General features: G+C 37.9%; 1 protein-coding gene across 1 annotated transcript in view; it reads left to right on the top strand.

Annotated features, from left to right (window-relative positions):
• Positions 1-24,821, top strand: part of lig1 (ligase I, DNA, ATP-dependent) — a 62,263-nt gene that overhangs the window by 14,990 nt on the left and 22,452 nt on the right. Inside the window, exons 8-19 of the mRNA XM_041992723.1 lie at positions 609-695; positions 2,841-2,897; positions 3,381-3,439; positions 3,965-4,078; positions 4,198-4,364; positions 4,721-4,797; positions 4,999-5,090; positions 7,981-8,080; positions 8,264-8,349; positions 9,249-9,364; positions 14,656-14,751; positions 22,148-22,258. Of these exons, the coding sequence (XP_041848657.1) occupies positions 609-695; positions 2,841-2,897; positions 3,381-3,439; positions 3,965-4,078; positions 4,198-4,364; positions 4,721-4,797; positions 4,999-5,090; positions 7,981-8,080; positions 8,264-8,349; positions 9,249-9,364; positions 14,656-14,751; positions 22,148-22,258 (1,162 nt within the window). The remainder of the gene's footprint in view (positions 1-608; positions 696-2,840; positions 2,898-3,380; positions 3,440-3,964; positions 4,079-4,197; positions 4,365-4,720; positions 4,798-4,998; positions 5,091-7,980; positions 8,081-8,263; positions 8,350-9,248; positions 9,365-14,655; positions 14,752-22,147; positions 22,259-24,821) is intronic.

The following is a 24,821-nucleotide window of genomic DNA, read 5'->3' as shown; positions in this document are numbered from 1 at the left end:
AGCTCTCTGTGATCACCTGTGACTCACTTAATTACTGCGCTGTGACTAACTCAACACACCTTGTGTGTACATACTACCAGGCCTAAAAAGAATTGCACAAGAAATACAGACCTTTCTAAACCTGATTTGTGTGGAAATAAGGTATGCACTCTGTAGTTCTAGTAGCTACTTAGGTTATGCATTCATTTCATTTGAATTTCTTTATTAATTTATGTTCTGCCTTTACTTCATCTCTGTGTACCTCACATGGGGCAGTACTTTCATTACATGTATGTTAACTAGAAGCGGCTCCAGCAGTGTGTAAGTGTCTTGTCATTTTGAGGTCATATTAACCATCCCAGCTACAGAGTATTCACAGCTCTGGAAGGAGGAAATGCATTTTTCATTCTCCTATTTATTTTTTATCAGCTGCTTGTGTGCAACAGTGAAAGAGTGACGGCAATGCATACAAAATAAGTTTCACAGCTGTTGTTCTTTCTATGATGCATCCACTCAATATTTTGTTTGAGAAAGAGCACTTATTATCTATGCATGCTTTTCAAAATAAACAAGTTTTTCTTTCTTTTTTTTTTTTTTTATATATATTTAATATTTCTCTTTTATTTCAGTGAGTCAACATCAGGACAAACAAATTATGATCCATCCAGACCAAATTACCATCCTGTGGACCATGCCTGCTGGAAGCAAGGCCAGAAGTAAGCTTAACTTTTTTCTTGTCCTGCGTCCTATCCATCTTATCTGTCTAATACAAAAAGCAAAGTCCTAGTCTCAGAATATATGGCACCTCCTGAAGGACTCCTTCAGCTATTTTAAATTTAGCACTAGAGTGTGATTTTTCTCAATATCGTACAAGTCATTACATCTTTAACCCTTAAAACTCCACTAGATCGCTTGTACCCCCGAGCACTAATATGTATATTGTCAGCAGTCTCTCAGGAACAGTGGTGTGTAACTCTGTGGAGTAAATTGTGATTGATAGCTTACCCTTAAGGTGATCTACAGAAGTTTTCCAGGCATTTATATCACATCCCAAAGGTTTATAGCTCAGACACAAAATGTAGTGTTTATTCAGAGACTCTATGGTATCATCATGGATCACAGTTGGTGATCCATGATGATACCATTATTTATCACGTTTCTTAAGCACTAACGACAAGCTGAGCTGGAGTTAGTTTGTGAGGATAGTAGGTAAATAGCATAAATAATTGTAAATAGTAAAAAATTGCCTGGTGGAAAAAGTTTTAGTATGTAAATATTTGCTGTTGTGTGTTTGTTTCAATGCCAATAATTAATGAAAGCTTGAGAAAATTATATGCAATAACCCATACAAACAGTTGCAATAACTTATACTGAACTGGGAATCTGTACCACCTTTACTGTGTGCAATGCTTGTTTATATTGTTTTATTTAATTTATCTTATTGTTATTTATTGCATTCTATTTGTGCTTTTCTTGCACCTTGTTGCCTCTATTTTGCTTTGTACCTGTATATATTGTGTCTTGTGCTTGTCCTGCTTTACTGTTGGTGTTGTATTGCTGCTGGTACCCAAATTTCCCTGAGGACTCTCCAAAGGGATTAATAAAGTATTTCTATTCTATTCTATTCTATTTTCCATAATTTTTGGCCTCATAATCTGACAACTGAGGCTGTCCTGATAAAATGTCTCTATGTTGACTGGGATTAAAGGGGTTGAGCTTCTATGTGTGTTTTTACCAAGAATAGCAAAAAAAATGGCTAGAAATTAGGGCTGGCCTAAAAATAAAATCTCAGATTTTTTAAAACCGAATCGATTTTTTATTTTCTTTTACAAAACATAAATAAACTTATTAAAAACATTTATTTATTTTTATAAATGAATGTCAGCAAAAATAAACCATATTATGTCATAACTTCTCCACCATATAAATGACATATCTTACATAGAAATATGCGACACAATGCATCCGTGATCTCTTATCTCTGCATCTTATAGGAAGCAGCATTTCTGACTGCAGTTATACGCACAGCTAAATCCCAGGCATGAGTGAAGGGTCACTTCACTGAAAATCTGTCAGACAAACACCGTTCTGGTATGGAGGGAAGGCAAAGTCTCCTGCTAACTAACTATGAAAAAAAATCCTGATTTTCATAAAAATAAATCGCCAGAAATGAAAAATTCGATTTATCGATTTTATCGATTAATGTGTGTATATGTGTGTGGCTCCTCAAGCCATACACTGCAAAGCTCAGAGGGGATAAAATTTTTATACCACAGAAGTGCTTTCAATGTCCTAAAGGAAAATCATGGGCTTTTACATTGAGGCTATCCTGCATTCACCAGGTTTAGCCTGCACAGTGTGCACTATTGTTCTTTGATGATTTTAGTCTGTTTTTATTTCTATCTTGAATGATTTTTCTGCTACTGGGAATATTTAGCCTCATTTTACAATCTGCTTTTACAAATCTTACAAAAGTTGATGTGAGATTTAAAAGAAAAGCAGATGTTTTCAAATTGCTTTCCATTTAGCTCTGCAAGCATTGAGAGGTCTCAAATTCCATCAGAAAAGTCAGTTTTAGAGTTTTATGCCTTTAACCTTTTGGTTGTTTATTCTCCCACCATGTCCAGCATAATGGCTTCTTTTTTATGTGTCAAATTCTTGCAAGCGCACATATTTTCCCCAACGCTGCAGCTCCCCCGTTTTCCTCCTCATTCTTGTTTTCTTGCGTTTTTGACAACTTCGAATCAAAGCTTATTCTCCTGTTGCACTAATTGCTAGTTGCTCCGAACAGCCGAGTCAGCTGGACACTGTGAATGTAAAAATCTGTCTCGCCTGCTAACTACGTGCTCATCTCTCTCCAGAGTGCCGTACTTGGCAGTGGCTCGCACTTTTGAGAAAATTGAAGAGGACTCTGGCAGGTAAGAGCTCCATATGGAAGAAAAGGCAGCAAACACCACTTGGGAGAAAAGTGACTGAAACTCTTTCAAAGAATGTGCACAGAAAGCACTTTTTTTCTTTTTTTTCTTTTATTTATTTATTTATTTTTTTACAAATCTATCTTTCTCACTACCTGCTGGGAACTTTTGAATAAAATTAGCGTAAGGTAAGGGAGAAAATAATCTCTTTTGAGATAAACAAACCAACAAGAAATAGGTTTTTATGATGGAAAAACATGTGATCATGTGACTTTGTAACGTAAATCTCTCACTTCTTTTGCCCAGGCAATGACTTATTTGAAACTGAAGTATAGCACTTTGCAAATGAGCTTTTCATCTGTCTGAGCAGGTCCCATTAGTGATTAAAACCTCCAGACAAATCTCATTTTCTTCCTCACCGGATGGGCTTAAAATTTGTTTAGCTCTTCTTCCTTGTCTGAGAGCAATCCTTTTGTCATTTCACAGGCTGCGAAACATCGAGACGCTGTCGAACCTGTTTCGCTCCGTGCTGCTGCTCTCTCCAGGTAAATGCTATTTTATCTCTCCCGTAATGCATGCTGATGCAGCCACGCAGGCGGCTGGCTGCCAGCCACTTTATCACGGAGATGATGAAGCCAGGTTGCACATAAAAGTGGGAGTATTCATCAGTTGGGTGTTTGCGTGTGAGCATGTACCTGAGGGATTCCGATAATGTTTATGCTGATGTGTTTGTATGTGTGTTTTTGTTTTTTTAATATCTGTGACTGTGTGGATGGATCTCACTTCTGTGTTATTGTTGTTGTGCATACCTGTTTGTGTATGTCTGCTTCTTCTGTATCCTCACTGGATTGTTGTGCTGTTGGTTGCGTCTGAGTGTGTATATCTCTGTTTGTTTTCCCTTTTTTTCAGTGTGTTTGAAATTATGTCTTTGAGTTTTGTTTTTGTGTGTAGTTGTAGTTCCCAAAGAGCTGCATCTAAGATATGTTTATGTCTGTGTTTGAGCCTTCGTTTGTTGACGTGTGCATTTATGCGCATGTCTGTTTGTGTGAATCGCTCTATTTTTCTCCTAGATGACCTGCTGTGCTGCGTGTACCTGTGTTTGAACCAGCTCGGCCCTGCCTACCTGGGGATAGAACTTGGTGTCGGAGAAACGGTGCTGATGAAAGCGGTCGCACAAGCAACTGGTAATCATCGCGTTGCATCCAAACGCTGCTTGTGTATTCCCAGCCTAACTCCCGATGCCACCCTTCACTACTCATCAGCCAAAGAGGTGGCCTTTTTAACGTCTTGTTCTTGTTTCCAGGGCGACAGTTAGAGAAAATTAAAGCTGAAGCCCAGGAAAAAGGAGATTTGGGCCTAGTGGCAGAGAGTTCCCGTAGCAACCAGCGCATGATGTTCCAGCCAGCCAGTCTGACAGTTGGGGGCGTGTTCAGGAAATTGAAGGAAATTGCCAGTATGAGTGGGAACTCGGTAAGTCACAGAGTTGTCTTTAAAAAAAAAAGGCTTGGGTAAGGCATTGTTTTGTCTCTAAATATTGAACCCAGTGAGGGAAAAGAAATGTGAATGTGGTCTTGCATTTGGCAGGAAATTATTGGTTTGTCTACTTCAGAGAGGAGAGGTTAATTTTTCAGCCTTTGATTAAGTTGTCACCTGGCAGGAATCTCTTTGTGCAATTAGTTCCCTTTTCCTCCCTGTTGCTGCTGGGTTACATTTTTTTTATTTCCTTCTTTGAACATGGAGTTTGTACTCACTGGTAACCTCTGTCTTTTTGCATGCCGCCTTCTCTCACTCTTCTGTGAATCTCAATTTCCTCCTGTCTGCCTCAGGCCATGAATAAGAAAATCGACATCATCAAAGGCCTCTTTGTGGCATGCCGCTTTTCAGAGGCCCGCTACATAGTCAGGTAAAATAAGACTCTCGCACACATCCAGACAAGCTCTGCTGCTTGTGAGACCGCAAGCATTTGCAAGTTCATAGACACAGAGAATTTCACGAAGATTCAATTCCCTGTGTGTCTGTCTGAGCGTGTAGCTCTGGTCATGTGTAGCAGCTGCAAATGGGCGTCTACACTGAATGTTGTTGATCTTTTGGGTTTGATGGACAGGTCCCTCGCTGGGAAGCTGAGGATTGGCCTTGCAGAGCAGAGTGTGCTTTCTGCTCTCAGCCAAGCTGTCTGCTTGACCCCACCTGGACAAGGTAACCACCTCCTGTTAGCTGTATTCATTCCTAAATAACAAAACAAAAATAATGTTTCAAAAGCTTCTGTTAGCATATGTGATAAGTTATTTTTTTCTGTTTAGTCAAACTTAAATGTGAGGTTAGTATTAAATTGAACAGTCAGTTATGCAACTTATTGTCTTCTGAACTTAGTTTTCTATTCGATTATTGAGTCGCTCTTCTTTATATAGCCCATCTATCATAGACCAGGATATGCCATCAGAGGATTTAAGATCAAAAACGCTAAAACCGTCATTACGTCAACCAATTTGTCCAACGATGACTAAGTTTAGTTCCAACTCTAAATCATGAAACCTTCATATATTTTCTTAGAGAGTCCTGGATGGCAGTAGGCATCAGATTGCACATTGTCAACATAGAATGAACATGTGACATCAGTGGGGCTTGTCTGCTAATTTGGAGTATCCCTGCTACTGTTTACATGTACACTTTCGACTTTCCCACTAGTAAACTATGTTAAAACCATGTCTTTAAAAAACACTTTTAAGAAACGTCCCTACCGTAATAGGCTCATAGAAAAAGCAAAGAGTCATAATGATGTAAAAACATCATTGATTTCTAACTTAAATCATTACAAGCTGCTGAACAACAAATGAAGTTGAGGTTTAGATGCATTGCCACCTGCTTTAGTCTCAGACATCAGTGCTTACCATGTGTTTGTAAGTTCGTACTGATCATTAAATGCGCATGCAGCCATTTTATTAACAGATGGATGAAGACTTGTCGGCTGCAGCTGTACCATCGTACCACAAATATGTAAATTAAATATATATTGATCTGATATTTTGATTCTGAAGTCAAATATATTAACTGTTCATCTGTGTGGATTCATTCCTGTTAATTATAAATATGAACAATGTAAAAAGCAAGCAAAAAATATGCAGAAGTAGATGTATTTATTTAATACAAGAACATACAATAATACTAATGAGAACTTTGCTGGTTCTGGTGGCAGTTCCACTCTGAAACCTATGAAAAAAGTAAACAATCCTTAATGTTTTGACTGAATTTCTGGCAGAACAACAGTGGTACACATTCAGAATCAGAGCACAACAATCACAATACTGTTGAGGAAAGCGATGTTTGATGATTAGTACTGTTTCATCTAAAGTCCTATACTTGTTGCGTATGTAGCCACTAACTCTACATGAATTCTCTGGTGAGCCTCCTCACCCGTCGTCCAAGCCAGGAAACACATAAATCTGTGGATTAATTTCCTTTTGTGTGCTGATCACGGCCGCTCATGCTGCCGAGTGCACAACTCAGTGAAAGGTTGAAAAGAAAAAATATTCGTCAGCAAAAGATAAAGATGAAGACAACGAACACTGATAACTGCTGTAGACGGAACGCTGGTTCCCCAAAATGGCGGATCAGTCCCCCAGTGCTGTATGTGCAGATTGTCTGTTGACGACATCCTACATTTTGCTATTAATTGCTGGGTAACAGCTTTGACACATAAATAATGAATGAATGCCTCTGTTGTATTTTAAAGAGCAGCAAACAAACTAGTGCATAGTAACACCGCTGCATTGAAAAACCACATGGGAGAAGCTGGAAAATATGAAGCACGTCGCGGCAAAAGGGATGTATATTTCTTCCCTTAAACTTTACTCAAAAATAAAATGAACTTTATCCGGTGAGATGCTTTGCTCTAGCCTGATTGGTTTAGTTGTGGATTGTTGCCACAACAGTCTAATTACAAACATTTGGTTTCCAAGCCTTCAGCATTGCCAGCACCAGATGTGTTTCAGCTCATTAGCTTCATCCAGAACCAGCATTTCTCACAATGGTCTCCTTCAGCTCAAGACAGCCTAAATTTGTGTAGCATGAAGGGGCTTTAATTCAGTTTATCTAAACTGTAAACTTTACTTCCCCACACCAGGGACTGTGGATTTTTCCTTTAATTTCAGTAAATGTTGGTACTTCATGATTGTGTGTTTTATAAAGATCAAAGTTAAATGGTTGAATTAGTGAGGCTTATTGTGGTGTGGTGTAAATCTTCATTACGCAGGCGCGAAAAAAAATGGAGGCAACACTGAAAAGGAGGGCTGTGGTGTAATGATGTTTTATTCATAGATGACTTGTTAAATCTGTTAAAATTAGAACTGTTAAAGCTCTATTTCACACCATTTAATGTGTTTAAGCCACAATACAACATGCCTCTCCATTGTATGTGAAAATAGTAACCCTATAGTGTGCAACATGCATCAGAAACGCATGTTCTCATCGGTATGTTGCTGAATTCATCTCTTTAAGGAGTTTTTTTTTAGTCCGTATCTTACCACCTGCTTTCAGCACTTTCTCAGATACCAAATTAGATTGGCTCTGCCTTGATTTATTAAAATGTGTGGCCAAGTCACGACGACTGAAGGTGTGGTTTTAAAGGAGTCTATTAGACCAGAGGAAATTTGCATTCATCTGTGGTCTGGTGTGGGAATGTTTGCGTTTGTGTTAAGGTTTCTATTTATTTAAGTCATCAACTTTTAAATAAGGCAGGTCAACTAAAAGCACTTTTATTTTAGCTGGGTAGCACTGGATCATAGCAGTGAATAATTTATCATGATTTATTATTGAGTCATTATTTAAACATAATTATAAATGTGAAACAAAATAAATCACTGGGATTTTAGCCTTTCAATCACACTTGGACTGAAATGACATCTTAAGTTTGAGTGAAAAACTCGTTTCAAAGGTGGAAAAAAAACACACATAGATGTGCAGCTGTACACGTTTTTCTGTACATTTCCTGGTCTTTGAAGTGTCTTTTAACCTTCATTTATCAAACCTCAGGTCATGTAAATGTTCAAACACTCAGATCTGTTTAAAATGCATGTTCCCTCCTTCATAGGTTTCCCTCCTGCTGTGCTCGATGCAGGGAAGGGTATGAGTGCCGAGAGCAGGCGGACCTGGATCGAAGAAAAGAGTCTCATCCTCAAACAGACTTACTGGTAACCAAGGCCTAAACTAAACCCCCCTCTATTCACTTGGCACCCTCTCATTGGTGTCACTGTAGCATCTAAACTTCCTCCTTAAGTCCTTGTCCCTTTCAGTCCATCATTGATTCTGGTTCTTTTTTGTTTGGAAGATATTGATTGTTGCTTTGTTTTGTTTTTTTCTCTCCTCCTGTCTAGCGAAATGCCCAATTACGACATCATCATCCCTGTTCTGCTAAAAGAGGGCATTGACCAGCTACCCAAGCACTGCACACTCACTCCAGGTAAGCGGCCAAAAAAAAGGCAGAAAGGTTGTAGCATCCAAAACGATGACTGGTGTTTGCTTATTGATCCATCCAAAGGAGATAAGTTGTTTTTTCTATTTGAGTTATGCGTCACAAAACGATAAGATTCCTCAGAAGTAGGAATTACCTTCCAATTATCCCGTTGTCAGGCTATGTGTGATAACAAGCCTCGGCACCAAGGAAGGAAATTAAAACCAGCCACCCTCTGAATGCTACTAAATTGGCTGTTATTGGTCAGTTCGACAAATCTAGCAGCTCTTTTGGCAGGTAAACAATTGTTTTTCAGAGGGTTGTTTTTGTTCTCAAGTGTGAGATGGTTATGGAAGCTGGTGAATTTTTGAATAGTATGGCCAATTAGGACAACACAGCCCTGCCATATCAACTTCTTCCTCTGAAGTGGTGATTAAGGGAAACTGTTTTGTGTATTCATTTTTTATCATCTGCTGCTTTTGAAGCTTAACTTGGTTGCCCAAGGGGATGTGATTCAGAGAACTAACAAACTTATTTCAACTGTTTTTTTTGTTGCAGAAGCAGTTGTGGGTACAATCTTGATTTTTAAGTGTGAAAATGTGTCGTTGAAGGGAAATTCACAGCCCTGATTTTTTTTATTTTTTCTACTGTAAACTGATTCAGAGCTGCTTCGCTCCTATAACTCGAAGGCCTGTTTGCACCAGCTTGGCTGCTCTGCTTCATCATGTTCACCAGACATGCAGTCGGTGAGAGTAAAATCTCTCCTGGGCTAACTCGGAATCACTGTCTTAGCTGTTTTTAATTCATAAAAAATGCATGGCTGTTTGCTGGCTCGTGGGTTTGGGTGATGTCCCGCTGTTAAAAGTAGCTTGCTTCCACCACTTTTCCCACCATCCTTTGTCTTCCAGGTGTACCGCTGAGACCCATGTTGGCTCACCCCACCAAGGGTGTTGGCGAGGTCATGAAGAGGTTTGACGAGGCAGCGTTCACCTGCGAGTACAAATACGATGGAGAGCGCGCGCAGGTGTGTATGCGTTCTTTCGTGTGGATGTCAGTGTGACAAGGGTGGAACTGTTTGTTTTTCTTGCGTTTGGCACCCAACATATGCCCTGCTTAATCTTGTGTTTCTATACCTCTCAGCTGTGTTTGTTTATTTATTTATTTTTTAGGTATGAGGTATTGCTGTTTTGTGACTTTGACTGTGCACTCTTGGCAGTGAGTGTGTGTTTGTGTTCCTGTGCCTATTCTTTTTAAGATAAACGGTAGTGCTGCTTTTACCCTTGGCCTGTGGGCAGAGCAAACTACTATTGCCACTGTGGGCCAGTGAGGAGGGGAAGGAGATGGGAGGGTGGGGGCTAGAAAAAAGAAAAGGCAAGACACATCAGAGGGAGTGAGAGACGAATACGGAGGCACAACAGGAGATGGCGGAGGGGATGAGGAAATTTCAAGACATAAAACGATGCAGCAAGAGAGGGATTGTAATGTAAACCCCTCCAGCTGTATTGTTAATTTTGGACAGTCATGCCAATAAAGTGCCTTTGAACTGGGTTGAATGTGAGGAAAAGAGATGAACAGGCAGAGAAACGGAAACAGACAGGATGGAGGCAGTGAGCCCTATGACGTCCTCTTCTTCTACCTCTTTTTCTCTGGTCTCACTGCAGTGGACTGTACCTTAAACAGCCAGCAGGGGGACTCGTGATGCATTACTGAGTTCAACCCCCCCCCACCCCCCCAAAAAAAAAATGTGTGTGAGTGAGTTTGATTATGTGAACTGCTATAAGGTTGTCAGTATTTGCCTGTATGACAGCTGGGAAATCTTTTATTTTTTTCATCTTTTTTGTTTTTATGAGTTTATTTGTCAGACTTCTATAGTTATCAGAGAAAAAAGTGCAAATAAGTGAATGATTTGTAGCACAAGGCCAAATGAGAAAACAATAAAATATTCTGTAAACTTGATTTCTATGGGGCCTCATGCTGACAAATAAAAGTCCATTAAACTTTTGTAGCAGACATGGTAGTTTTCCACAGTCCTTATTAATAAATATGTAAAATTATGTGATAAAATGTCAAGCACTTAATAGAAAATGACTTATAAAGTGAAGAGCGCAGGGATGATCAACTTGCAGCAGCAATGTTATGTGCAATGGTCTTGTCACACATCATGCTGCAAGATATTTTAATGTTAAAAGAAAAAATGTGAGTTACCCTAAACTATTCAAGCTGAAACAGGTAGAGCCGTGAAGTTGTTACAGTCAGGGAGTACAAAGATGAACTTAAGGCCCGTTTAGTATAGTTGTTATTTATAGAAGCCCATAATCCAGCAACTTGTATGTTAAAATGTACGTTTTATGAGACCCTTATGACCTCAAAAGTCATAATTATGAGGTAAAAAGTCATGAGATTTAAACATTTAATCATAATTACAATTTTCACCTTTTAACTTTCACTTTTTTACCATAATTATAACGTTAAATGCACAATTATGACTTTTCATCTCATAGTTTTGACTTTTAAGTCTCATTATTGTGAGAACCTTTGTCAATATTTTTAATTAAAAATAGGAGGGAATAAGCTGCATACTAATGCAGCAAGAACTCTATCGATATAAACAATGATGCCTAATCGTAAATTTCATGCAAAATTATATTGAAATCATTTAAAAACTATAATAAAACATAATGGACACAAAGATGGATGTGACTGCTGTCAAAAGCAACAAAATAATATTGGTGCAGAGATAATTCACTATAGTCTGGATTGATGGTGCATTTAAATAGAATTCTGTCACTGTGGGTCAACCAGTGTATTAAACAACCTTAATTCCACTCTTGCTATGAGTTGCCACATTACTTACCTGCTTTTTTGTGTTTGGATCATTTGGACTAATTGTGTGGCAGTAAAGTTCAAGAAAGCATAGTTCACACTCAAAAAATCGCTCTTCAGGGTAGAGTCATTTTTCATCCTTTGAAATTATTCTCATTTTCTTTGCTGCTGCACTCCTCTACAGCAGCAACCTCTAATTCATTCTGAATCCACGGTGCAGCATATTTATTCCTGTCATTTTATATCACAATGCAGTGTTTTCCTTTGGGGTATCAGCTCCATCTGTGTCTACACAACGTGTGGTCAGGCACATTATTGAGTTGGAGGTCTCATGTTTTTGAAAATGATCAGTCACTGTGTGTATAAGAAAAATAGACTTTGAAAGTAGAAATCACAAGAACATACAGGCTGGAAATGAGGTAAGTACACCTTTGCTGTTTCTTTTGGAAGTAGCAGCCAGGTGCTGTTTAACCTTCTATTGATTCTGCTAATTAAATGCACTTGATTAAGTGATCTTCAGAAAGTGTAATCACCTCTATAAAAGCAGAAGCTTTGACATTTTGCTGGTCTGGTGCATTAACGTGTGTGTTAACACAAAGCCAAGAAAGTTGCAGCCTTGGTATGCTGGTCACTCACACTGTATTCAACACTACAGATGTCTCCAACATTACTCCAGCAAGTCAAAAAGACTGTGCTTGCATACTAATATGACTGTTGTTGCTGTCATTGCAGAACCATGAAGTCCTTAGATACTGCTGATATTCTTTCATTCTGGTCAAATACACTTGATCAATGAATCATCAGTGTTAGCGTGTCTATAATACACTGCCTGGCCCAAAAAAAAGAAAAAGCCACCATTAGTGCTGGGCGATATGACGATGCATATCGTGGGGACGATAGTAAAGTGTCTATCGTGCCATTTCTCTTCTATCATTTCTATCGTTTCTAACCTAATTTTATCAATTATTACAACAAATATATCATTAAATAGGCTGCGACGATTTTATTAACGTTGTCTTGTCACTATGCATACTCTTAAGTTTTTATAAGTGAAAATAAAGAAGAATAAAAAAAGATTTTCTGCAAAGAAACTCCGTCTGGTGGTTTTGCGACATGACGCTGCTTTACGTTCTTTGATTCTCACGCGGGTTTGCAAAATGCTTTACGTTAATCATGAGTGCTGAACGATGGACGCGCAACAGGTTGATGTTTCATGCCCGGAGTCGCAGATAGAGACAGCTACGCAGGCAGCCCAAGAAAAAGCACTTTTACCCAAAAGAGGGGGTACGTCTGTGATTTGGTTACATTTTTGGTTCAAGAAGTCCGACACGGATCAGAAGACGGCCATATGCAAACTATGCCAAAAGACTATTCCGGCGCCCGATGCCAACACAACAAACCTCTTCTACCACCTTAAGAAGGTCCACGAAAAAGAATATATGACAATCCAAAAAATCCGAGCTAAACCAAGTGGAACAGCGGGGGCAAGTTGCGAAAAGAAAAACTATAGCCAGCCGAAGATAAAGCAGTCTTTCGCACAAGGTACGCCATATGAGAAGGCGTCCCAGCGCCATAAACAAATCACATGTGCCATCTCGCGTTACATCTGTAAAGGCATGGCTCCCGTGTATATAGTTGAGAAGGACAGCTTTCAAGACCTTAATTAATTAAATAGTGCTTATTTTGACAGTTGAGTTTAAATAACTGTATGATTTTGAAAAAAATGTGAAGGCTACTGTACCTCAACCACAGCTGTTTTCATTTGATACATTTATACTGCTGCACTAAATTGTATGTTTCTCATTTGTGACAGTACAGTTAAATGTCACTTCAAAATAAAGCTGGAGAAAAGTAAGCAATGAAATTTTTGTCAAACTTTTCCGAGAATAACTGAAAACATACTTTATTGTGGTATATCGTGATATATATCGTTATTGTGATATAAAATAATCCATATCGTGATATATGATTTTTTTCCACATCGCCCAGCACTAGTCGCCATGAAAGAAAAAAGGTCACACACTCTTAATACAGTAATGATAACAATAGCAGTGGAAGTAGTATTAATTATTTTTAAAGCAAAAGTTTTGAGATTCTTGCTTGTCTGGAGCATTTGGTTGTGTGTTAGCATGATACCAGTGTAGAATAACATCACCAACTGCTTGTGCCCATCATTCTGGGAAGGGTTAAAAGGTCATTTTGGAGTCCATCATTCCCATGCAGTATTTATTTTTGGAAGAGTCTCCTGGAAAAAAACGCCCTTTCTATAAAAAGTAAAACATGACAGCTCAGCTTAGGTTGCATGTGAACAAGCCACGAGACTTCTAGAAAAAATGTCTTTTGGGCAGATGATACCAAAGATGTTTGGTCATAATGCACTTTAAACCAAGTTTAGGACAAACAAAAAACACAGCACATCCATTAATATATCTAACCTTGCACCATTGCCCCTCATATCAGCTGTCAAACACAGTGGTCAAGGTCTAATTTTTAATTTTTTTTGTTTCTTTTACCGCCTTTACACTTAATGCATTGACCATGATCTCCCCCACAACGACATGAGACACAGATAATTTTGTATAGAACTTATTTTTGCTAAATGTTTTCCTACAAGCTGCAGTCATGCACTTAATGTTCCATGCACTGCTTTTGAGTTTTGACCTTTTTTTGTCCCCGCTATGAAAACAATGACATGGAGTAAAGTTATACTTTTAATTTGAGGTTGTATTTAACTAATTATTACCTGTTTATGGACCACATGTTTTTATTTTTTTTTTAAACCACATCCTATAACATAAAACCTTTCCTATTCATGAGAGAATTGTGCTTATGTAATCATCTGGATTTATTAAAATAAGAGCATATTGGCTCCATGCGGCCTTAAACAGGTCAGATTTAATTAAAAAAGGATTAATTCTATGTTTTTTTTATTTCATATATATATATATATATATATATAAAAAATAATTGGTGGATTAACTGATTGTTGGAGCCATAGTAAGCTGGTCATACACCGTACATCACACACTACCACAGATGTCTCCATAGTTACTATCAAGCCAAAAAGATTGTGCTCACATACAGCTGGAGATGTTGCTGTGGTTGAGCGACATTGAAGTCTTTAGTTGTTGATGTGCTTTTTCCAAGTCATCAAAGACAACAAGTGATCATTTTGTAATCTGACTCTATAATCACATAGTCCAACACAGTGGCTCTTGTAAAGACAGTTATTGTGTGGTTTGATTTAGATTTATTTATTTATTTATTTTAAAAGCATGATTGACTGGCCAGATTGTAAAATAGTAATCCCACCTTCACATGTTGTGTGTCTCATGATTTGCTGGTTTTCACTCACTTCAATATGTGTTCTTCACACTTTCAGCTGTCAAACTTGATTATGAAAACCATTTAATTCTAGCAATGATATAATTGAATCTTTTTTTTTACTTATTAATTTATTTTATATTAAAAGGTTTTTTGTTTCCCCCACAGATTCACATTCTTGAGAATGGTGAAGTTCGAATATTCAGTCGCAACCAGGAAGACACCACCAGTAAATACCCAGATATCATCTCTCGCATCCCCAAGGTAAAACACTTCAGCATGGCACTCTGCAGCTCAGGCCCCCGGGATAGAAGAATGGGTCTGTGCTGTGATTGTCAAAAGAGGGTTTTTATGTTGATGTGGATAACAGCTGAACACATTTATCTTGCTCACTCTTTCATTCTATTAATTCTATTGCTTTTTCTCAGGGAACCTCTCACCTGTCTCATTTTCATGTGCCCACTTGTCGGTGTTTGAAACCTCTCTTCAAGGTTTAGTTGTTCCTTTGCCTTCCTGAAGCCATCAAGATCTGCTGCTGGCTATTAAACTCTCAACTCTACACGAATGGGGAATTTTAAACCAGCTTTTGACTTAGCTTCATCTCTCTAATAGATGTCAAGACCACCAGATGTTTAACTTTAAATTGCAGCTGAGAGGGTAGGCTTGCCACATAGGTGAGGATCTGCTTGTGTTCAGAGGAAGAAAGAGATCTCAACCACTTGAGGCTTTGGCTGTTGGCTTAAGGTTATCTGAACACACTCACTGCCTCAGTGCCTGCTGAGTGTGTTTTTTTTTTTTCTGTTCACTGCAGTAAGGCACCACATAAGTCAACACTGGTCCGGTCCTTTCATTTACTTTGTTTGTAATACAATGACGGATGCACATTATTAGTAACATTAAGAGATTTCACTCTTATTACTGGTATGAATTAGTAAGGCCAGGCTATTGAATCACGTAACTTTCAGAGTAAGGAAATTGGCTCCATTCTTATTAACCTTTATATACTTTTACTCGTTCCAGACTCTTGGTAATTTTTCTACAACAGTGGGCCTCTATATTTAATCCTTGCCCGTTAGCAGGAAGAGAGCTAATCCCAAAAAGGCTCTGTGTCGCTAGTTATGTGGAGCTGGTTCAGTTTTGTGACCCCAGACCTTGAACAAGTTAAACAGGTTAAATTAGTTGGAATACAGTTTCTACCGAAGATGGAAGCAGAACCAATTTTATTTCAGCATCTCAACAGGCTTGCCACTGAGTGGGAGAAATGACCATGAGCAAGTGATCCGATACTTATGAAATTTGCTTGATGAGCTGCATATATGTTTAGTTGGGGAAACTGGAGGTCAGACTTTTGACGTCCTCTGCCGCTGTTTTGTTCCCTGGTTGGTCGCCATATTTTTCCCCTGGCGGACTTTAGTGCAACTCTCAGCAGAGATAGGAAAAGAAGACTATGTCTCACTCTGTAGGTTTTTTTTTGCCAAATATAATCAAGGAGTAAATTCTTTGTTGACTATTTTTTATTGTTGACAACATCAACTAATTGTTGCAGCCCTATTCTCTAGAACATGAACAAGGAAGCAGCAGCCAACAAACTCCCACTAAGATGCAAACTATATACCAGAGAGGACTCGAGTCTGGGATTCCAACTCAAGTCGCATTTAAGTCACATTTTCAGTAACTTGAGAGTCGACTTGGACTAGTAATCAAAAGACTTGAAACTCAACTTGGACTTGCGATTTGAGACTTGTGAACAATCTTATTTTCCTAATCTCTTTGTATGATCTCCTATCTGCTGTCATTTCCCCAGATGTAACACTGACTTAGCTTCACACAGACATGCCCGCAGTGCACATGCAATCAATCAAAACATTGGCACTGGTGAATGTAGCTGTTGCTACAGCATCATTGTAACTTTTGGGTAATAAAACTTAATAAAAAAAAGGACCATTATAAGAGCAGCAAACTGGAACCTGTGGTATACAAAATCCAGGACACTGGATCCACCACATCCACCTTGAAACACATCTGGAGCGGTTAGTTACTATACTGTGAAAGCTAGTGTTAGCATCTGTGTTAGCAACGAGCTTAGAGCAACAGCAACATAAACATAAACTTGTTACTACCTTTGTTCAAAAATAATGTAAACTCCATCAGATTGGCCCCACTGGATGTGTTCAGTAGAAGAATGAGACATTTACTGAACAGTTTCCACAATCTGTAACTTGTGTTAAACTGGGATCAGGCCCACTGTAAACAATGTGGTTTTACTGGGTCTGTTTGTTAGGAAAGTACAGCTGTTGCTGACTGAGGAATGTAAGAAATATTTATTGGGTCTGCAGGTACTGGATCTAAATTATTTAAAATACTGAGCTTTTTTTAAATTCAATTTTAAAAAGTTTACAGTTAATATTTTCTGTACTCATCCTGTAGAGTTATTTAAAAAAAAATATGAATTTTTTTGATACGCTAGTGCAGAGATCAGTAATTGTGGACCTGTGGAGCCACTCTCCTGCAAATTTTACATGTTCACCTGCTGCAGTACACTTAAGTCAAGTTATTTATGGGTCATAAGAGGCTTGTGCAGAACTTAACAACAAGCTGTGATGTGGATCATGTGTGTTCAGCAGGACGATGTCTAAAACCTGCAGGACAGGTGGTGATCCTTCACTAAAGTGCAGCATATTGGCCCTTCTCTTTATATTCAGGAACAAAATGCTATGAATTGTAGTACTAGTATATACATATCTCAATTGGTCCAGATGGATTTTGGTTCTTAATAAAAACTCATGAATAAATTATGTTAAGAACATATTTACTAATCTGAATAAAGTTCCATGCTCATCTACAGGTTTTCAGAATTCAATAAGCAAAGAAATTGTCCAGAGGAGAGGGATAATTTCAGCTACAGATCAGTGCTGTTAGAAAATGCTGGTACTTAAAGGGTGATTACAGATTTTAAATTCTTCTTATGTCTTCAAAAGCTTAGAAGATGCATTATAAAATAATTTTTTATTAGTTGCATTCATGCCAGTTAGAGGCAAATGGTTTCACACATGTCCAGCATGTCTAAAGCAGCCCACCTTTCCTTACTGCATCTCAATTCTTTTTTTTTTTTTTTTTACATGTGACTTTAAATTTGGAGCAAAGCTAGTACCTTGCTTTTGATATTTGTTCTCAAGACTTGACTTGAACTCGAGGTCAAAGACTTGAGACTTGACTTGGACTTGCAAAAAAGGAGTTGTGAACATAGTTTTGTGTAAAAATATCTGAGATTTTATCTTTTTTCTTAAATACTCGATGTATCCCAAGTTATTCAATATGCAGTGTATTAAATGACTACATCACAACCTTTGAATGCAAATTGTTTTCACACTTCTAATCCAGCAGTATAGAATAAATAAATGAAAAAACTATTAAAACTTTGCCCCACCATGATTTATTTACAGTAATTAGCTGTAGCAGAGGCATCTTGGTTCTCACCATCTGAGATAAATGAACACAAAAATAAGTGGTTTATCTGGAGTTGAAGCTTCTGTCTGATCATTTATCAGTACGCAACTTCATCTACCATCATTTCTTTGGCACAGGGCCCCCTGCCTGTTGACTTCATATGAATTCTTACAGCTAAAATGAAACTAACTTCAGAAAGATGTTTTGTGTGATGATACAGCTTTTCTTCCTATTTAGAGAACTTGGCTTCAGTTGAAATAAACATATTTTCCTTGAATTAATGACAGCTGTATTGTTATTGTGAAGTAATTAAAGATGAAACAGTATAACTCTGACTTTTCATACTAAAGTAAAGCAAAAATTGATGTCTTCATCTTCATTGTCCACCTCTGCTTTGTACACTTAGTATGCTAATATGAGTTGTTATGGTGACATGTTAGAAAATTGTCAACTATGTCTTTAAACCCAGCTGCCATACTTAACACTCTCTTCAATCTTAAGCACATTGCACATATGGCATGCTCACATATTCCTGGCTGTTTATGCTGCTTTCACAGATGTGTGTTTTTAAAGGTCCACCGTGCAAAAAAAAAACAAAAAAACAACACATCAAATTTAGTTGTTTAAGTTTTGTGTTAGTTGCAAGGTTAGAAGTTACTGGGTCTAACATCTAATGATCCAAACTGGTTGACTGGGCGATTTATCCCTTAGAGTAATCAGTGAGTCCATTTACATGCACACCAAATATCTGATCAATACCTGATTTCTGGAGTTACCAGATATTTCAAGCGGTCATGTAGACAGCAAAATCCAATACCCTTCATCCGATAACTGCTATTATTGGATTATAAGAAATTGGATAAACACACAAAATTCTGCAAAGATGTAAAAAGACAAAATAAATGATAGAGCTGCTTCGGTTCCATCCAAAATCAGCTTCTCTCACAGAGATGAGACCAAATTCCGATTTTTTAAATAGACCTCTTTATAACTGGTTCTGGACACCCAGTGATACCAGCTCTAAATGTATATGGCTGGAAAGCTATCAGAAACTTCATAAAAAAGGAGTATAAAGTAATTTTTGGCAGATTCAATTCACCGCTGTGACAAAGCACCTACATGCCCAAAATCAGCTTTTCTCAGCGGGATAATGCCAGGTTCAGATATTTAATATGGCACGAGTAGTTTATGTGGCATGACTAAAGACTATTTCTCTGCCAAATAATTTTATTCTGCAGCACATTTCTTCGTATGTTTAATTGTAAACGTTGAGATGCATGTGGTCGTGTGATGGAGGGGATGGTATTATTATTATTATTATTATGGATGAAAAGGGGCCCCTACAGAAAAAGTTTGAGAACCTCTGAAGTAAAACATTCACCTGTAAACTTAAGCAGCTTATTACCTAACACATTAGCAGCTAAGCCTAGCAACGTGGGTGCCGTCCTGTTCGACAAAGACCGGATGTTTTGAAAATAACAGGAATTCCCGTCACCACGAAGATAAAATAAATAAATCTGATAACAACTGGTCAGTGTAGACAAGGACTTTTTAAATATACTAATTCAGAAGTGCATGTAGATGCATCAGATCAGATTTTTACAATTATATAATTACTCCCAGATATCTGAGTTTAATGGTCATGTAAATGAGCTTATGTTAAAATGATTGCCTCAGAGTTATGGTTGCAGCTATGCTGTGCTACTGCAAGGCTTTACTATTTGTGTATTTTCTCCCTAAATCTTTGTTGTTTTCATTCTTACACTCATTTTAAAGATATCACATTTATTTGTTTCTTCGCTGACAGAACTGATAAGAGCTTATGAAGTTATTTATACAACAAATGGTTCCAGCTTTCTGCTGGGTGGGCACTCTGTTAAAGCAGGGAGTTTAAATCACTAATGATCAGCTGCGTTCATGGTTCAAAGATGGCTGGGCTGCTTTGTTGCATCCCTCTCTTCTCATTTCCTTACATCTCCCTCCTCTCTTAGGGAGCTTTCCCACAGCGAGCGTTCTGACTCATAGCAGGAAAAGCTCAGATGAAATTACTGACATTAACAAGAACTCTTTTCCATTAAGAAGCCCAGGAAGCCTCTCCAGTCAGTGTACAGTTACAAGCCTCAAACGTAGCTGGGGTGAAATGAAATACAAACCTAATTAATTTTTTAGCAATTACACATGTGAGTTTCCTGCTTTGGTCTGACAAAATGTCAGCTTGTGGGAAAAAAAAAACAGCTTAAAGACAAACCTCTCCTGAAAGAAGCTGCAGGAAGTTTAACAGTCTCATTGTTTCAGATAAAAACAAGTTGAGTTATTATTTGATTTCAGTTTGGAGATGCTCACACTGTTGTTAGAGGAACTAGCAGACCTTTCCCACCCTGCTGTCCAGCAGCTCTCTGCTGTCATGACTTGAATGCTCAAAGTGCACATTCATCAATCTCACCCTCGAGTCTTTGCATTCCTCACAACATCTGCCCTCAAACGTTTCTCCCACACTGCCTTTCATCTTTGTTTTTGCTACTTTTAAAAACTTTAAAGGCGACATGACTCTGTGTCTCGTGCTCACCTTCTTGCTCCCTGTCCACTCATCTTTTTCTTCTTTCTAATCATTCCTCTTCTTTCTTCATTACTTTTGATGATACTTGTTTCCCCAAGTACTCCTGGCTCTTCTCAGTTATATTTTTCTTTTCTTCCTACTCTTATCCATTCTTACCTCTTTTTTTCCCCTCACCTTTCATGATACCTGTCTAATCTCACCTTTATGGTCTCTTCTTCTGCTCTTTTCACTCCCATACATCGTTAAATATTCACTCTCACCTTGCTTCCATCTTTGCCTGTCGATGCTCTTGACTGCTGTCTTCTCACCTTTTTTTGTTTTTCCTTTTGGTTCCTCTTTTTTTATTCCAGTCTCCTCTCTTATCATTTGACTTTGACTCGACTTTGTTTTTCCACTCAACTTCTCCTGTTTAAAACCTTGTCTTTCATTTGTTGTGCTCTCTTTCACCTCTTTCTTCTCATCCCCTTTATGTCCATGTACTCCTGTACCCCCTCCCCCCACCCTAATGTTTCTTTGATTTGCCAGCTTTGCTGTCTACTTTTCTCACCATTGCTTTTGCCTAAATTCTTGGTTTTGTGACGAGAAGAAATGATTAGTGAAATGAGAGGAGCCGGAATTTAAATTTTGTCATGATATAGTTTTTATTTATTCCATTTTTTTTCTGCATATGTCATTCGCGAGCCTTTGTGGTATTTATTGTGCTTTAAATATAACTCATGTCAGTTGTTTGAATGAAGCTTTCATCTTAGTAACTGATTACTGCTTTTTAATGTGGCAGAACATTGATTTGAGAAATTACTGAAATTATAAAAGCATCTCTTTTTCTGACATATCATAGGAAGTTGGTATTTATGGACACAATGAAGAACGGTGCCTTTGTGAAACTTCTACACAACATCAGTCTCTTAGAAAGAGGAGATGGTTTGATTAGATTTTTCTGCACCTTGCTGCATTATTTAGCATATTAATAAGGGAGAACTACTGCACCTTAATGCTTTAAATTATGAATTTATATAAGTACATAAATATTAATGCTGATGAATTAATTGGTAATTAATGCAATACTTAGCCTAATGACCCTATAAGCTTAACTGGTTGCGTTTAATACGAGACTATTTCCAAACAACCTGTTTCCTCTAATGTGACTCTTGCTCTTAACTCGGATTTGCTTCCTCAGATTTTACTCGCTGATTAAAACTCCCAGTCTGCTCCAGGTTGTAAATTTTAAACATTTGAGAATTTGCTGTGGTCTAAAATCAACCTGACCCGTATCATTTGGTTGCTGAGATAATTAGCTCCCTCTTGATCTTGAAGAATTAGTGATGATGGTCAGTCTAGTCTGCTCATCAGTTAGATGACTTATCCCTAGCTTATACCCGATCTGTAATTTCCTGCTCACAGCAGCAACTGCCAGCTCCCCAAACCTCATCTTTATTGCAGAAATTATAAACAAGTAGGATCTAAAATGTTTCTGATGAAGTTTTTGGGCATCCAGCCACATTATTCCGCTTGTTACAAGTCTTACAGAAATAAGAAGATTATAGTTTTCTTATAACCTTCCACCTGTGATATGTTTTTTCCCATACTGGCTTTTTAATCTATAAATCTCCTAATTTTTCTAATTGTTCTTTTTTTAACTTCTCACTTCTTCCACAGATGAAGAAGGACTCTGTGGTGTCCTGTGTTGTAGACTCAGAGGCTGTGGCCTGGGATCCTGAGAAGAACCAGATCCAGCCCTTCCAGGTCCTCACCACTCGCAAGAGAAAGGTATGGACTGAGAAAAATGTCATGCAGCAGAGGAAAGGAGGAGTAAGATATGTGTGCTGTCATAAAGTTAGAAAACAGGGAGATAATGAGAGAAGAAGGAAAAAGTGAAAAGGTTGAAAAGACACAACAAGACAGAGATGAAAACCTAAAGGTGGAGGAGAGTGAGATAATAGAGTGAAATGATCCGGCAGACTGATGGAGATGGACGGTGAAAGAGGGAAAATATTTAAAAAAAAAAAAAAGAGGGCGCAAATTGATGGGTGGGAGACAGAAGAGTGAAGTGAATCGAGAAGTGGGGATGAGATTGAAAATGTCAGCTAGGTGTTTACTCCATTTTGATCAGAGTAACGGCCTCTTTCCACTACACCAGTCACAATTAGGGCGTAAGCGCTCCTTTTACCTCGTCTTTTTGTTTGCATAATGACACCCTGGGAAATGAGAAAAGAAGAAATGAGAGCACAAATATGAAGAACGTGATGAGGAAAATAACTGGAAACGATTATCTTGATTTTCTTATTTGCTGGATGCTTTGGCCGATATTATTCAATCATTGTTAGTTGTGGTGATGGTTTGATGCCTAAACTGATCACAAACTGCCCCTATGGCAGCTTCTCCGGTGTTTTGCTAACACGGAGCACGCTTGGTGAAATGAAATTTTCCAGATATGAAGATGAAACTTCATTTGCACTAATTAAGCAACATTAATGAGCAGAGGGGAAAGTAATGGAGAACATAGAAAAATCTCCTCAGTTTGATAGAGTGCAGGGATTTTACTTTACATTTTCCCATCATCTTCCATAAAGGTTTTAGGGTATCATGAAATTCAGCTCTACAGTAAACCCAGCTTTGGAAAAACATGGTGTTTACAAAGAAAAAATATATTTTATGTAGGGAACAAAACAATGATTTGAGTACTTGAGCAAACAGCTATGTTGGAAAAACCCTGACCCCATGTTCAGACTTAGCTTTACTGTTGTTGGAAAAAAAAAACGTTTTTGAGCCACCAGCTCTTAAACACACATTCCTGAAGCAGTTTTAATTACAGAAAAATAAGCAAAGATTAGTGTTTTTATGTAATGAGAAATATCTTGTTCTAATGACAATGTGGGAGCCAGATGGCATAGTAAAGACTTGTTTGTTCTCGTTACTGAAGGTAAGTCTTTAAGCTCTGATTGTTTGATTGGACTTGTTGTCAAGCAACTTAAGGTTGAAACCAACACCTGCCTGATGATACAGGGGGATGAATAAGAGTCTAAACAGGTTTTTTACTTTTTAAAGTGCTTAAAATGTTTACAGGGTGGTCTGTGTTTATATACAAAGGATATCCATGGCACATCTGATCAAATCTAGGATCTCTGCCAGCAATTTAAACATCTATCATGTGTAACACTATCTTTGCACTGCGCTCTAAGAGCGTATGTCATTAATCTACAGCAATGTTTTTCAGGGTGCATTCACACCAGGATAGTCCACTTGACCCGGTCTAATTAGGGACTCGGTTCTGTTGGGGCCGGCAATATTCTCCCAGACAGAGTTTGCGTTCACACTGCACTTCACAAATGAATCTGATCTTTTAAATATGGTATTCCACTCTCCCCCAGAGGCAGTACTGCTCCCCATCGCCCCACATGCTTGTATTTTGTGGTTGCATTTACCCACTATGCCGTGCGGTGAGCCCACAAGGCACTATAGTCTGCTTCCTGTATTTGGTCTGCTGCTTGAAGCAGACCGGGACCTGTGTTTGTAGACAGACTGAGTCCGCTTCTTTGATTCGAATCAGTATTTGTTGGCGCTTCCATAATACCCCAAATGAAGCGGACTTTCTGAGCAAACGGACTCAGATTTGAATTACGAAGGCTGGTGTGAATACGCCCTCAAATGGGGGTACATGTGCTCCTTGGAGTACTTGCACACACTCCAGGGAGTACATGACAACAAAAAAGGAGGTGGGGTAAGTCGTTATAGCTTTTGTAGTTGTTACTTGATAGTTCTGATTTCAGTTTGTTTTGTGAAGTGATTCAGTTCAGGTGGTCAGGATTACGACACACATGTAGTGACGTACATGTATGTACATTATAATAACTTCTACATCTTGAAAGTCACAATCATAATATCATAGTCATAATGTGAAATACTGTATTTTTCTTTTCCATATACCTGTGATTAAATGTTTTTAGACTTTATAGATCAATTGTAACCTGTGATTTAAAATTAAATTAATAAAGAAAATAGTTTATTTATCCCTGAAGGAAATTGCAATGTTGAAGTAGTTTTTAATTTTTAAAATTTTTTTTTTATTATGTGTATGTGTAAATGTGTATATATATATATATAAGGGGAAAAAAAGGAAAATGTACAGAAAATAAAAAAGAAAATATTAATTAATAGCACACTAAACATCTTTCATACTTCATATTTCTATGAAGAATTTTGAAAAATATGCAAAGTTATACATTTTATATTTTCATATATATATATATATATATATATATATATAAATAAAATTTTGGCAATATTTTCTAAAAGAAGAGTATATTAAATGTTAACATCTTGATAATTTATT

This window comes from Melanotaenia boesemani, chromosome 8 (assembly GCF_017639745.1).
Source record: "Melanotaenia boesemani isolate fMelBoe1 chromosome 8, fMelBoe1.pri, whole genome shotgun sequence".
Classification (NCBI taxonomy): Eukaryota; Metazoa; Chordata; class Actinopteri; order Atheriniformes; family Melanotaeniidae; genus Melanotaenia; species Melanotaenia boesemani.
Note: the sequence above shows the minus strand (reverse complement) of the source record. Positions and strands in the feature narration are given on the sequence as shown.